This window comes from Ammodytes marinus (assembly GCF_949987685.1).
Source record: "Ammodytes marinus genome assembly, chromosome: 21".
NCBI lineage: Eukaryota > Metazoa > Chordata > Actinopteri > Uranoscopiformes > Ammodytidae > Ammodytes > Ammodytes marinus.
In genome coordinates, this window is record NC_137225.1 from 10,257,060 (window position 1) to 10,272,723 (window position 15,664).

The 15,664-nt window shown below is 41.0% G+C and overlaps 2 protein-coding genes across 5 annotated transcripts in view; one reads left to right on the forward strand and one right to left on the reverse strand.

Annotated features, from left to right (window-relative positions):
* Positions 1-3,652, reverse strand: part of relch (RAB11 binding and LisH domain, coiled-coil and HEAT repeat containing) — a 37,409-nt gene extending 33,757 nt beyond the window's left edge. For all 4 annotated transcript variants that reach the window (XR_013845432.1, XM_080050477.1, XM_080050476.1 and 1 more), the window contains exon 1: positions 3,140-3,652. Coding sequence is in view for 3 of the 4 variants with exons in the window: in XM_080050477.1 (XP_079906603.1) it covers positions 3,140-3,593 (454 nt within the window). In the remaining variant the exon portion in view is untranslated. The remainder of the gene's footprint in view (positions 1-3,139) is intronic.
* Positions 3,653-4,097: 445 nt separating this feature from the next.
* pign (phosphatidylinositol glycan anchor biosynthesis, class N) lies at positions 4,098-15,488 on the forward strand. Its single transcript, XM_080049762.1, has 29 exons — positions 4,098-4,353; positions 4,795-5,047; positions 5,251-5,372; positions 5,508-5,606; positions 5,853-5,959; positions 6,333-6,457; positions 6,618-6,748; positions 6,884-7,003; positions 7,158-7,198; positions 7,322-7,381; positions 7,566-7,658; positions 7,779-7,834; positions 8,145-8,223; positions 8,390-8,572; positions 8,901-9,040; positions 9,326-9,425; positions 9,566-9,658; positions 10,311-10,402; positions 10,936-11,041; positions 11,152-11,260; positions 11,995-12,097; positions 12,223-12,325; positions 12,813-12,899; positions 13,054-13,109; positions 13,502-13,577; positions 13,907-13,980; positions 14,183-14,225; positions 14,410-14,462; positions 14,664-15,488. Exons 2-29 carry the CDS (start codon positions 4,821-4,823, stop codon positions 14,785-14,787), a joined length of 2,802 nt encoding a protein of 933 aa, XP_079905888.1. The 5' UTR covers positions 4,098-4,353; positions 4,795-4,820; the 3' UTR covers positions 14,788-15,488.
* Positions 15,489-15,664: the final 176 nt, after the last annotated feature.

The following is a 15,664-nucleotide window of genomic DNA, read 5'->3' on the forward strand; positions in this document are numbered from 1 at the left end:
CTGTACAGCACTTTGGTCAACTGAGGTTGTTTTAAATGTGCTATAAGCATAAACCTTGACTTGAATCCACTTCAAGTAGAACGCTACAAACTACAAATAAACTTTTTAGAGTCTTGTCCTGAAATTACACAACCACTCTTTGATATCACATGTCCGTGGCATACAAACCACCCAAACTTCTTAGAAGTGGCATTTCACTTTCAACCTTGTACATGGCAATTTAAATGGGACTTGCACCCAACCGTAAAAGCTGCTCGCATCATATGAGCAAATGAGCGCCTGACTAGCCGATGATGGGTTAGAGAGAGAGAGGGAGAGAGAGAGAGAGAGAGAGAGAGAGAGAGAGAGAGAGAGAGAGAGAGAGACAGGTTCCCTTGCTGCTAATTAGCAAGGTACTGAGAGATGCCTCGCCGTGTCACGTGACTCGGAGCAACAGCTGCAGATACGATGCTGCTTGTAACATGGTCCCAATGTCTGAAAAATGCTATTCAAGCACTGTTTACTTTGCAGCACTATATAGGCTAATAGCAGCCCGAGTAAGCTTATCGTGACACTCGGCCGAGGATGAATTATTACTTGTATGGTGCTCGACTTGCTGGACTAGCTGTGCTGCCTGTGTCACAATGAGTTACAAAGCCTGTTCAATATCATGTGATAGATTAGATACCCAATGTATCATTGCAACACCTCCTGAAGGCAACACATTCAGCGGGGCCAAAAAAAACCTGTATTCCATTGAGGAAAAGAACATCAAAAGGTAGATGTTTGTTTTTCATTTGCAGGGTGTTAATGTACAACAACAGACATGTCATCAGCATCGCATACACTACTTAGGTCATCTCTTCTATCTTTTGTCTTTAGGGACAAAAGAGTGTTCCATTGATCACATCAGGTCTTGGCTAATCAGATTGTGCTGCCAATAAAAAAAAGTGTCATTGCCTTGGGCTGCTTCCATCTCTTCCTCTCTCATCTCTTACCAGCAGCTGCTCCTTTTTTTCTCGCCCCATCTGCATATAGCAGATTTTGACTCATCGGGAATCCAGGATTTCATGCCTTTAACTTTACCTCGATTCAACAGCTTATATAAAACTGAGATTGCTATCTCGCTCTATTGCATTCCTGACAGTTTCACAACAGGGGAGCTGTCAAGTCCTGTCATGCTTCATCATCATAATAGATTTATTCTGTCACGGTGCTCCAAACCTTTGGGGAGGTTTGTATGCTAATGGGACCAGAAGACCTTTGCTAGCTGACACAAACAGGTCACAGGTGTTTGAGTTGACTGCTGTGGTCTCTAAAGCGTATATATAGAAAGTCAGTATGTGGAAGTGTTTGATTCTACAGGGTTGCAGGTTATCTGACCATGGGATGCTTAAGGTATAGCCTCAGGCAAGTTGCCCTATAGACTAGAGTCTAGAGACCCACACTGCTGAGACATCAGGTGATGATTGTCCATTGCTACTGCATCTATATGAGAGAAGAGCCTGGTTATTAAAGCAACCCTCTCAGCAGGAAAACGGACAAATGTTTTTACAATGATATTCATTATCTGGCCTTATTGCTCAGCCCGCACCAAAAAAAAACATTAAATTACAATTGCAGTGTTGCTGGACTGACATACTGTAACTTCCCTGAGCTAACCTAAAATTGAAACAATGAGTTATATCCTGGGGGTGATGTGGTTCAAAGCCTACAATACAGGTACAATTTTTACCTTGTACATTTACAAAAAAAAGTGTGATGGGGAAACCACTACATTTACAAATTACTCACAGCAAATTTTATACGCAAAGCAATTTATTTTGTCAATTTGAAGTGGCAAATCACTTCCGCTGGCGTAATGTGATGTGACAAGGATTATCGACCAAATGTAACAGAACATCTGCTGTCAAGGGCACCGATAACTAACTAGCAGTACATTCCAAATACCTGATTTGTCAGTTTTTTCAATTTGTGTTGACTCAGGGCTCTGGGAACACGATTTAAGTCAATTGATTTCAAAAGCCTTTGAGCGCTTCCTGCTTGTGTGAGTATCTGATTGTGTGAAAGATAGGGTGCGTAACAAGCCATTTGGGTCACTGACATTATTCACTCTCCGGGATCTAAGACAAATACACATTGATAAGATAAGTAATAGGGGGGGTTTGACACTCATATTCCCTTTGCCAAGCTGCCTCCTTGTGCTTTGCCTTAGTTGAGGTTAAGTTAATGGTAACACAAGTCCTGCTCCTCTAAAAGCAGGCCAGGCTTTATTTATTTGTGGCTTGGTGTGTCTCCCCATGGTTACCATTTGCATTGCACATTTGGTTTTGGGTCCAGACTTTTCCTCCTTTACAAAATCCTGCATGTTATTCCCATTGACTGTAAAATATAAGTTATTAATAAAAGTTATTCCATAAAAGAAGTCCTCTAAGTGGTGAGGGTGATACACATCAGGCTACACCATTGACCAGTAAAACAAAGTAATATTTTATGTCCCGGCCTGGGCGGGTTGAAACAACAAGTACAAAGTAAAAAGGCACTGTCCTACTGAGCAAGATGTCTATTGTCCTACACTTTGGCAAGACAAAAAAAACTCCTACCAACTGCTCTGTCTTCTTTAATTAAAACATGGCATGGCCATAGGTACATTACTGTAGCCTATTGCAAAAGCAGGTTGTAGGCTAAAAGCGTTCTCTTGTTGTTGTGCTCTTGCCCCCTTTTTTGTAGCTGACCTCCCTCTGAATGAACCTTTTTTTACAGTCTATGGAACTAACTAAGAAGGGGAACGTGTAATATTCTACAGGGCTCAATTACACTGATCATTACAGGTGAGGTGAGGTCTGTCATAATATTTCATATCCAGCTAAATAGTATGCTATAGGCATAGCCTAGTCCCATTTATCTGATTCTGTGATGCTCTATAGTCCGTATGTATGCAAACAAACACAGCTGACCCACAAAACCCGCTTGTTGGCTGCAGGCCCTAGACCGGGAGGGCAGGTGCAGCAGACGGATATCGCATGATCGATCGGCTTCCAAACCCAATGCTTATCGCTAACCTAAGCTAGCTAGTTGGTTAACTTTATATAATGCAGACATTATGGACAGAGGGGCACACATAGCTGACTGGCACTAGAGAGCAGTTAACGTTACTTACTCAGTGGTCCTCCAGGTCCGAGTCCCTGGTCTTTGGCAGGCGGGGTGCCGCTCTGTCGCTCGAAGTTGCCAGGGTTGGAGAAATAATCCCTGAGCCTCGGGAGCTCTCTGCCTGCTTCCAACAGTTCAGTGTGAAACTCCAGGGCCGTGAGAATGTATTGGTCCCGTAATAGCTGAGCAGCAATAACATCCATAGATACCCGTGCATCGCCGCTGCCTGGCATAGCGGAGGTGGCCGCGACCGAAACAGGGATGCCCTCGCCGCTGGGGCTCGTCCGGTTGCTAGACAGCAGCAGCGTCGGAGGCTCGGCGTCCGCGGCCGGAGAGAATGGGTTACCTGTCTGCGGTCCTGGAGCCCCGTCACTCGGGCTCCTCTCTGTGTCAACTGTTTCATTGGGGCGCCGTTCAGCCTCTTCCTCAGAATCACTGAGATTAAACGGGTTCACCGACGCCATTTTTGCACTATAAAGATTTTTGTTAGCTACCCAGGATAGCTAGGCTAATCAGACCCCCTTCTTCCTGAATAGATATTAAGCTAGCAAAGGTTTGGTAGGTGGCTCTCACAAGGGGGGAAAGAATGCGACGCTGTGATTGGTCAAACATGAGAGACGTCATTTCGAACCCCGCCTTTTTATGGGATAGTAGAAAATGATTGGATACTGGAGAGACAGAAAGGAAAACTGGGCAGGGCACATTTGACAGCTGATAACCTAGCTAGCTAGCTGTCTTATCAAAGAACCACAGGCTTTGGAAATAACAATTTCCGGTTTAACTGCACTACAACACACGTTAAATAATACAACCCGAAGCCAAGTATTGTTTTTATGAAAATGCGTTTTGAGAGAGATGCAATTAAAAAGAAAGCTCGGGGAATACATAGTTCAACTACATTGCCCACAATGCAGCTGCAAAGTACACACGTCAACGTAAAACGTCAAAGTCACAACAAGGAAGTGGACGCTCATGGTGCCTGAATATCTTGCACTAATCTACTTAGAAAGAGGCACAGTTGGTTTTGTAAAAGGACGCACTTAAAGAGTACGTTGAGCTGGGTTCATAGAACGAACCCGTAATCTTTCGGGTTATCTGTACAATTGGAAGCTAAACAGGTGAATGGGTGAAATGATAATAGATAGTTCTACTGTGCCATTCATTCATCAATGAGACAGCGCCCCCGTTTTTTATGAGCAGCTTCCACTGACGTAACATATACAGGTAAGACCAAATATGTCACTGATTTTTTTAAACCAATCTCTTGTAAACAGGCTTCAATGGCTGCTAGTCTGATGGCTCAGTTGGTGCTTTACTGTTAATAGTAAACACTATACAATTAATTATTTCTGCAGATTTCCTTGTGGCATATGGCGACAGAAGGATTACCCTTGCCCTACTTGCTGTAGTTTGGTCTGGCTTTGCGAGCCTACCCTTGTCCTTAAGCAGCCTTAAGATGGCACACGACCAGATGACTAGTCTGTTATACCCTATAGAACCTTTCTAATACAGCCTTTTATATTTGAGCTGAATTCTTAAACCTGCATGTAAATATAGGCTGTTAGACTAATGTTGGACCTTGTTCTTGCCTTCTTTCACCTGCAAACACATGGAATCTTCCCTTAATGCCTCACCATCTCCTCTGCCTCTCTGGTTTCTCTGCAGACCCAGTTCGGGGGTTGACAGTCAAAATGAGGATGATCACCTTCTTTGTGGTCGGGCTGACGGTGCATGTGGTCTTCTTCCTGTCTATCTTTGACATCTACTTCACGTCTCCTCTGGTCCACGGCATGACGCCCCAGACCACAGCGCTGGCACCGCCGGCCTCCAGGCTGGTGTTGATAGTGGCCGATGGTCTCAGAGCGGACAGCCTCTTCACACTGCTCCCCAACGGCTCATCCAGGGCCCCCTACCTGAGGTTAGTGAAACTGATACAGAGTAACTTCAATGTGGGGTGTTTGTGTTTGTTAATTAGTCCAAAGGTATTTTGAATTGAATTGTAGAGCAAATTTAGATTACATTTCAGAAAGAAATCGTACGTGTGTGGGACTATTTGTCTTCTACTCTTGCTTTGTTCATTTCTCCAGAGTAACATGTCTGTGTGTGTTTCCCAATATTCAGGGGTGTGATGGAGGAGAGGGGTACCTGGGGTGTGTCACACACACACGTGCCCACAGAGTCTCGCCCTGGTCATGTTGCTCTCATCGCTGGCTTCTATGAGGACGTCAGTGCTGTTGCTAAAGGTGGGTGTGTGCGTCTGTGCAGGGTGATACAGAAAAGGCTTTAATTACTGGGAGTGTTTTGAATTCATATATTTGTGAATGGGTCTGTTTGTGACAAGTACAAGTGAATTGTTTTTTTTATGTGTATGTGTTCAGGGTGGAAGGAGAATCCTGTCGAGTTTGACTCTGTGTTTAATGAGAGCAGACACACCTGGTGCTGGGGCAGCCCTGATATTCTGCCTATGTTTGCCAAAGGTACACAATACCGCATGTACACACACACACACACACACACACACACACACACACACACACACACACACACACACACACACACACTCACACAGACAACAACATTAGAACCAGTAACCCAATCAATATATAAAAAATCACAGCTAACTAATGTATGTAGCTTAACATCGCATTTCTTTTCTTCCTCATTGCTTCAAACTTGTAATGTAGTATTGTAATAAAGCCTATTTTGTGCTTTGGATCTCCCAGGTGCCAGTGGAGACCACGTGTATACCCACACATATCCAGCAGGAGAGGAGGACTTTGCCTCCACAGACGCCTCCAGGCTGGACAGCTGGGTGTTCGATCAAGTCAAAGTATGGTAGTGGAATTAATAACAATAATGATGAAAATATTTCTGCCAGCAGTTAATGTAACTAAAGTAACATGTGCTTGCGTAAAGTTTATATTTTCTTCTTCTTCAACAAAAACACAAAACAAATACATTTCTGGGAGTGATAATAAAAAAATGTAGCTGGAGGAAAGAATATATGAATTGCATCAAAGCCAAAATGTAAAAGCATTTACAAAACTGGGTAATATTAAGCATTTTCTTCAATCACGTTTATTGATATTATATTTTAATTTTCCCTTATAGTTCCATATAAAGATTACTGTGTGGAAGACATATATGGAAATACGCTCATCAAATACAAATACAAATGTGTTAATTGTTTCTCTCTGGATCAGTCATTCATTCAGTCGGCAAAGTCCAACTCCAGTCTGAAGGACAGCCTGCTCAAGGATAAGAATGTGTTCTTCCTGCATCTGCTGGGCATAGACACCAATGGACACGCTCACAGGCCAATGTCACAGTAAGAGACGTGTTGTTAACATTTATTTTTGATTTTGTTTTGCCATTTACATAACATTTTATTCCACTCCATGATATAAAATATAATGGACACATTCTTCCAAAGCATCATTCACTAAAGAATTAGTGCTGTCTTTATCTTGTATTTGTCTTTTGCTAAGGGAGTACTTGGACAATATTGGTCTAGTGGACAGTGGTGTGGCTGAGCTGGTGTCTAGAGTAGAGGACTTCTTTGGTCATGATGGCAGAACGTCCTACGTGTTCACCTCTGATCATGGCATGACAAACTGGGGTAAGACCCTTGCTGTACAGTATACAGTATGTGCCTTGTGCTGTTCTTCAACACATGGATTAACCCTGTTTTAATATCATCTGTTGATGTGTCTGTATGTGTTCTTTGTGCGTGTTTGTTTGCATGTGTTTCTAGGTTCACACGGTGCAGGCCATGCCTCTGAGACACACACACCTTTAGTGGTGTGGGGAGCCGGAGTTCATAATGCCCGCATGGTCACTGAACCCCAAACATACAACGACGGGTACCTGCAAGGTGCTACACTCATGTAGTTTTTAGGCAGTGGATTTTTCTGTATTTAATTTTTTATATAAAAACATTATTGTTGTCTTTCGCTGATTTTTTTACACTACACGGTTTATTGAATCTTCATTGTCGTCTTGATTGTTCTCCCTGCTGTCTATTTCAGATTGGAAACTAGAGCACCTTCGCAGAGTGGACGTCAATCAGGTGAGGCCCAATGGCCATGGTCCTTTTTTGATGATTACATAATTCAAATCAATTATAACCACAAACATATAAAAATATGAAAAAAGGCAGTAAATAGAAGTCTTTGTGTTGTTTTTTTTGCAGGCGGACATCGCTCCCCTCATGGCCTCTCTCATCGGTGTGCCCATTCCTGTTAATTCTGTTGTAAGTCCAGAGATAAACAAGTGACCAAGGAAAAATGGACATGTTGTTGAAAATGGATGAAAAATGTATTGTTTAAAAGAAACAATGCCTCCAGAAGATTTGTGTTATCTATAAATATCAAAATATATATAATATACATTTTTTATAACCCTACATATCTTTATGTGCATTTGTGTCTCTTCAGGGTGTGTTGCCTCTTCTCTACCTGAACAACAGTGGCCATTTCAAGGCAGAGAGCATGTACACCAATGCTATTCAAGTCCTAGAGCAGTTCAAGGTACATAAGTATAAAGCTCTGCTATTACTGATAGTAAAACAATCACAATCAATAAGACTCACTTAGTGGACACCTCTATTTATTTGATGTATAATAGTAACTTCAATTATGTTTTTGTAGATGAAAATGGCCCAGAAAAAGGAGACAACCTTGTCTTTTCTCTTCACCCCATACCAGTAAGTACAATTCACGAGCTAATGACTTCTAATTACTGGAGTTACCATGACTTTTGCTTTGCTGTGTGTACAAACAAACATCTGTTATCTGTAAACACATTAACCACACGGCTTGCTGAGGTATGCTGTTGTTGACCTATGCAAAAAATATAGCAGGGCAATGCATTTTTTATACTTCCATGGTTACTTGAGTATGAAGGCAAAGGGAGTGCACTTCATTAGATCAACATATTTAAAAGCCACATTGATATGCAGTTCCACACCGCACGCTCTAACTTTATTGCTGTGTCACACTGTTTTTTCCCCCCAGACTACTGACAGAGTCAAAACAAGCCGAATTCATCCACAAGGCCAGAATGCTGATTCAGCTGGAGAAGTATGAAGATGCTGTAAGTATTTTGAAGTAAGATGGTCTACTGCAGCGTCTATGCAAATAATCAGTTGTCCAAAATGAATTCAAGTTTCAGAAAGGCACTGAAATGCCTGAGACTAGTGTAAACAGCTAATCTGTGCTAAAGTACTCACTTGAATGTCTCTACCTCTGTGTCTTCTCAGATCTCCCTGTGCCAGTATCTGATAACCCATGCTCTGGAGGGCCTGGTCTACTACCACACCTATGACAGGTTCTTCCTGGGTTGCAGTGTGGTGCTGGGATTTGTAGGCTGGACCTCATATGTAGTCCTTGTCATACTGAAGACTCACGCCGGTCTCAACAGACGTCCTAGTATTCTCAAACAGGTCAGGGCACGCACCATAATAATCCTCTTCCTTTGCCTCTAAACATACTTCTATCCCAACAAGTTTATGGAACTTGAATGTCTCGTTAAGTAACATGTTTGGTATCGTGTGTGTGTGTGTGTGTGTGTGTGTGTGTGTGTGTGTGTGTGTGTGTGTGTGTGTGTGTGTGTGTGTGTGTGTGTGTGTGTGTGTGTGTGTGTGTGTGTGTGTGTGTGTGTGTGTGTGTGTGTGTGTGTGTGTGTGTGTGTGTGTGTGTGTGTGTGTGTGTGTGTGTGTGTGTGTGTGTGTGTGTGTGTGTGTGTGTGTGTGTGTGTGTGTGTGTGTACAGGTTCCCAACCATACCCTGTTGAGGCTGTGTCTGTGTGTGACAGTGGTGATCACTGTGTTCCTGCTTATCCAAAGGAGCCCCGTCACCTACTACATTTACTGCCTGCTGCCAGTCCCCGTGTGGTACTCTGTCCTAAAAGAGTGAGTGACACACACACACACACACGTTTGACAACATTTACATCTGAGATCTCTACAATCAATGAGTATAGCGGGTTTTAATTTGATTTAATTGACCCCATACATGATGTGGTGCACGGCTGCTATGAAGTGTTAATTAGATCCCTTTGAAGTTGTGTTGTATCCATTGATGTTTATCCTCTGTACATTGATAAAAGGATAGTCTTTGCATATTTTTTTTTCTTTCTTCTCCTGTTTCCCCCTTTCATCAAAGGCAAAATAATGTCATTAATCATCCATTTTCAGGTCTGGAACTCTATTGGATCTGATCCGTTCCGCTCCCTCTCTGCCACTGTGGAAATGTTTTGGCTATTTTGTGCTGGTGGCATTTGGGATCGAGCTACTGGTGGGTGTCTTGACCCTATTTTCTAATGTAGAGTTACATTAAAGGCACATTTCAGCAATGGTACCCCCCAATACAGTGTTACTTATAAGCCTCACAGTACAATATTGCTTGCGACGAGAGTTTGTCTTTGCTGCCCCCAGGTGGTGAGTTTCTTCCATCGCGCCATGCTGACCGTGGGCCTGGCTTGTCTCTCCCTGTGGCCTTTCCTGTCAGGACTTATCGGCAAGGCCAAGGTAAACATGTCATAGAATAGATGATGGCTCATATTTGAATATTTCGATTTTCCACACATAGGAAATGGCAATGGAAAATGATTTGTGTGCAGGAAGTTTTTAAATGGGTCTCCCTACGAAGAGCAAACACGCCATGCAAAATCTACTGACAAAGATCACTACATGATGAAATACGAATAATCAAATCCTTTAATTATTTTGTGTCTTTGAGTTTTAGTTTTTTTAGATTGCATTCTGATTGCATTCTAAATCAAATTATATATATATTTTTTTTACCCTTTATTTAACCAGGTTAAATTAGTTAGTTATAAATTGATCAATGATTAAACATTTTTAATTATTTTCGTAAACAGAATATTAAAATATGGTTTTATAGTCCATACTGTATGCTATGCACAATACTTTCCTTCTTTTATTTTTACTGTCTTGGGTTAATTTACTAAAATTAAGAAATAATTAGAATACATATTGATGTACACAATTTGTTTTTGTGGACTGATTGTGTTCTAGATATTTTATAATTTATTATTAATTTATTTGTACTTATTTATCATCAGTTCACTGCTAGGGAAATACTGCACCTAGTTTGTTACATTCTAAGTACACATACAACCTCTAACTATATGAACTCATTGTCTTCCTCTGTGTTTAGTTCCGTTCGTTGAGCTGGTTCGTGGGCTGTCTGTGTTTGGCTGCCTTCCCCCTGATGCCTGTTGTGGGCAGAGAGCCTAACTTACATCTGGTGTGAGTGTTTCCTCTATTTGCTTACATTTTTCAGAAAAGTTTACCACATTGTCCTGCCATTGGCCAAACTCAGAAAAACCACATTCAGGTCAGGCCAGTTGCAAGGAAATACAAACTCCACGTTCCCCATTTCAAAAAACACAAGCTTTCCGTTAAATACTTGTAGACTTCAGACCATTATTTTCTCAGACTTCTCAAAGCTTCGTCATCGAAGGCATACAAGATACATGCAACTACTGTCACAACAAAGCAGGACGCTCCTGAAAAAGACTACTCAATGTGATATGTAAAGTGGGTGTACTTCCCCTTTAACTTACTGGCAACATTCCATATATAGTCAGATAGTGTATTCCCCCTAAAAAATATATATATTTGAATTATTATCAACGAAGTGGTCAGAGACAGAGAATCTCATTCAAATAAACTGCTAATGAACGGCCATATATTTACTCAACATGCCCCTGTAAAATTAAGCTGTATGCCTGTCAATATGCCTCTAACAATAGGGTAACATATGATGTTTGTTTACTCAGTACGGGCGCAGGTGCACTCACTCTCTTCACCTCGGCCTGTTACCTCTGGTCATCACGACACAAAACAGCGCTGCGCCTCAGTGACAAACATCAGTTTATCACCCAGGTAACTACAGTGCATGACCTGTTGTGTGTGTGTGTGTGTGTGTTGTGTGGATGCGTTTGTTTGTCTGCATTTTCTAAAAATAAACCCATTTCCCCTGTCCGTCTGCACAGATGCTCCATGTGGCAGTGTGTGCATACGTGCCGTCCCTCACACACTCCAGCCTGCAGCAGAAACGGGGCTTGCCACTTGTAAATCAGATCATCAGCTGGACCACATTAGGTAGGTGGGTGTGTGGAGGTGTAGGTGTGAGTGAACACAAGATTAGTGGTCCATCTGTCCATATTCAACACCTTTTAGAATGTTCATGGGGAGGCTTTAATCATGTGTGTTGTATTTATGTTAATTTTTTAAATATTGATCAGACATTTAAAGTTAGCGTCAGCGACCCTGGAGAATGATTGTGGTCCAAATCTTCTCACGATCATCTACCTGTTGGTACTGTGTGCGCTGAAAGAAAATCTGGTGTTAATACACGGCCTAGGCTTTGTAAAACGGCATGTTGGGTTAGAGTACAGTGGGTCCCTATGTTTGTTTACATACTATGTCACAGAGCCTATGCTGTGTATTAATGTGGATGTGTTTTCAATCAGCGCACACACATTTTGGACAGGAAGCAGATTGTGGCGGATATCTTAACTGATTTTGACAACAAGTATTCTCCTGAATCACTGACTCCATCTTTAAACTAAGGTGTGTGATCAGGGTGATTGATGGAGGGGTTTTTCCTCTTCTTTCACTGTGTGGGGAAATTAAGTCAGGGGTTTTCAGATCATGGTAATAAATAATCTGACTCCACCTTTAAGTGAACAATCTACTTATTTCAGTCCCAGCTATATCCCATCTTATTAACTTAATAGTATAAATAAGTTACATTTCAAATGTCACATCTTGTACTATATGCGCTCCTAGCGCTAAGACCCACCTCACCTCTGCTGTCTCTTGTCTTTTCTCAGCCTCTTCCATGCTGGTTCCATTGTTGAGCTCTACACGTATTTTCCATCGACTCCTCAGCATATTCCTCTCCCTCACAGCCACATACCTACTGCTCAGCACTGGGTAAGTCTAATATATTACACACACACACACACACACACACACACAGCGATAATAACACAAGATTTATCACTACAGCGAAAACTACGGAAAGATCAAATTGCCACTGTTTGTGTTTGTCTTTTCAGGTCGGAGGCCTTGTTCCCCCCTGTGTTATCTTGGTTGATGTTTGTGTGGATCAACATTGAACAGGAGGCTATCCTCTCTCAGGGTGTCTCTGGCAGGCAAGAGGTAGAACCATTACCTTTAAGTTTACAAACTTAGATTGTGTAGAGCAGCGTAAACTAGATGAAAAAAATGCAATATGAATTATTACAGGCTTCTCTATGCAGAGTTTTTTAAATGGAAAAATACAACAAATTCAAGCTGGTCAATGTTTTCAGCTGTATACAACACTTGCATAGCTTAAGTATATATTTTTCTTTTTTTATAAACTTAAAAATGATTCACTCCTTTTATGTAATTTCCTTTTTTTTTTTAAACCAGGCAAACAATGAAGCTCTACAATATTTATACTGTAAGGTCTAAGTACTTAATGATTGTTATCGCGTGTGTGTGTGTGTGTGTGTGTGTGTGTGTGTGTGTGTGTGTGTGTGTGTGTGTGTGTGTGTGTGTGTGTGTGTGTGTGTGTGTGTGTGTGTGTGTGTGTGTGTGGTTGGATATGAATGGGTGTATGTGAATGGGAATGCATGTGTGTGTTTTTCTTTCTTTCTTGCAGCTCTCGACTATTGATTTCTCGTCAAACATCGACATCACCAAGATCCGACAACTGAAGTTGGATGACATCAGAAGATCTTATTTTTTTGTATCCTTGTTTAAAGCATTAAACAAGGAAAGTTTAAGCTAAACTATATTTTTATATTTAAGTTTTTTAACATAATTATTTGAACTGTATAGTAATATACAATTAACTGAATAGTTGAACATTTCCTCACCTCTTTCCTTGACTATAAATGCAGGTATTTTTTATAATAACTGCTTTCTTCGGCACAGGGAACATAGCCTCCATTAACAGGTATGTACATCTTTGTATTTTAGTATATACTGTTTGTTTGTTTGTTTGTGTGTGTTTGTTTGTAGATAGCAGGAAGTTGTGTTTTGTGGCGGGGGGATTGTGTGGGCCATGTGTCATTTAAGTAGAGGAAGGAAATAGGTGGTCTGTGGAGAAAAAAAAGTAGTATATGCATAAAGTATGTTGCTTATTTGCATTGTGTAGACCAGCTCGTGTTTTGTACAGTGTATGCCTTTTGCACTTTACGTCAAGCTGTTTGAATTGCACCACATACAGTATGACACTCCTTACTGTTAAACACCAAAAGCCCACCACAGTATATATATCGAACTGTAATCCAGAGACAGATGTCTGTCCCCTCTGTATTTACTTTGTGTGTTTCTCCCTTTGTCTAGTTTCGACCCAGCGTCTGTTTACTGTTTCCTGACTGTCTTCAACCCTTTCATCATGGGAGGGCTGATGATGTGGAAGGTATCTGTGTATATTCTGCTTTCTTGCTTGTGTTTGAGCTCAAGAAAAAAAATTCTATGAAAAGGAAGTAAATGGCTTGATAAACATCTAGTGACCTTGCAGACTGTGACTAGTCATGACGTATGTGTATAATGTTTGCCTGGGAAATATGCTTGAATATGTGTTTTAACAATTCAATGCCAAAATGCCATGTATTGATATGGCATTTGTATTGACCTGTTCCTCACAATATATCCAAATTGCTCATTCCTGCATTGCTACAGAATCATGATTTCTTCTCTGCTTTTCTTAAGTAATACATTCATGTCTCGTCCTTTTCATTTTTCCAGGTTGTCATTCCTTTCATCATAGTGATGTGTACATTTGAGACCATCCAAGTTGCAACACAGCTTTCGTCAAGAAGGTAACTCCTCTTAAAATAATGTTGTACAGCCAATACATCAAACTTAGCCTTATGTTTTTTTAGACTTTAGATAAAAACCCATGGTTCATTGTATGTGAAGAGGGTGGTCATTCTGTACATTAATTTAATATGTGTTGTTGTGTATGCTTTAATGGTAAAGATCTTTATAATAGAGCTTCCATTCCTCTGCTTTTTTCTCCAGTTTATTCCTCATTGTCCTGGTCATCTCCGACTTGATGGCCCTGGTAAGGCATTATCTGTGTTTCTGAAAATGTTATGGTTGAATGTTGGGTTTGAGATGCATTGTGATCTTTCTCAAAGCATTTTTCTCTGCTACATTTACCTGTCTCTCTCTCTCTCTCCTTCTCTGTCTCTCTCTCTCTCTCTCTCACTCTCACTCTTTCTCTCTCTCTCTCGTCCTCCCTCCAGCACTTTTTCTTCCTGGTGCAGGACTACGGCAGCTGGTTGGACATTGGTACAAGGTAAGTTATCTGGGGAAATAAAACCCTAACTTAATTACTAATTAACAAACTGACTCATACACACACACACACACACACACACACACACACACACACCGCCCCTCCTCCTTCCCTGTGTCTTCTTTCACCTAGTATTTTGAACGGTATCTGTTGATGCATTCACTTACAACATGTCCATCTTGTCTCCTTGTCTCTTTGCAGCATCAGCCATTACGTCATTGTGATGTCGATGACCATCTTCCTGATGCTGCTCAGTGTGGTCACACACATCTTCACCTCACAAAGACTCGTCCTGTGGAGGAGTAACAAGATGCACTTCACCTAAATGAAAAACCTGTTTTTGCATTTTCATATACTATTTAAACCCAAATGTTTAGTATTTATTTGACCTTTTGTAGATATATTTTCTTTAAATATAGAATTTGCCATCTTGTTTATATAAGGTATGGGTATTTATTTGGGTTTTTAGGACTCAATGTACCATGTAGTACTGTGCAAAACTCTCACATCAATTGGATAAAATTGTTGAGTTTTGGAAATAACTTTGAACCTGTTTCTTAACCTTTTTTACGTGTCCTTATTAGTCCTTAGTACTCTCAGTAATGGCTCTAAGAAGTTACCACAGGACTACCTGTGAAAATGACATGGCAGTATAGTGAAGAGAATTACTTCAGCTTTAGTTCCTCTTCTTGTCTTCCTTGCATTAATGTTTGCTTGTTAACACTTCAGTGTCACAGTTGCTGCTCAGATAAATGGTTTTAATAAGACATTTTCCCCATGTATGCCCCAAAGAGTTTAGCACAGTACTGTTTGCACTGCATTCTTTTGTACCTGCCGTCTCTGTTTCAATCGCATTGTTTTTTTGCATTAATCATTGATGAACTGAGGCTGCTTGAATCTTTGAGCGTGAATTTTGGCTCTTGCCAAGGGTGTGCTGAGTTATGATCCAGCAAAGAATGGTAACTTAATAACTGGATAAGTATGTAACACTGTTTCCTGTAAAGCTGCCTAAAACCTGTCATTGTTTATAAGGAAAAGGGATTTTTTGTATTGACTGTGAATACGTGTGTTACAATAAACCTGAAGGACTGGATTGGAAATGTATTTTGTACTTATTGCAACATTTAACAGAATTAAACCAGATGCTTGTGTAGTTGTGATGCTGTGTGTTTGTACACCAGATCAGTGTTGTGCCTGAACGC

Bases quoted from the DNA above. Each gene is read 5' to 3' on its own strand.
- pign (XM_080049762.1), top strand. From the start codon at position 4,821: ATGAGGATGATCACCTTCTTTGTGGTCGGGCTGACGGTGCATGTGGTC. The intron at 10,403-10,935 runs GTGAGTGTTTCC...TTGTTTACTCAG, and splicing joins GAGCCTAACTTACATCTGGT to TACGGGCGCAGGTGCACTCA. The intron at 12,900-13,053 runs GTATCCTTGTTT...CTATAAATGCAG, and splicing joins TCAGAAGATCTTATTTTTTT to GTATTTTTTATAATAACTGC.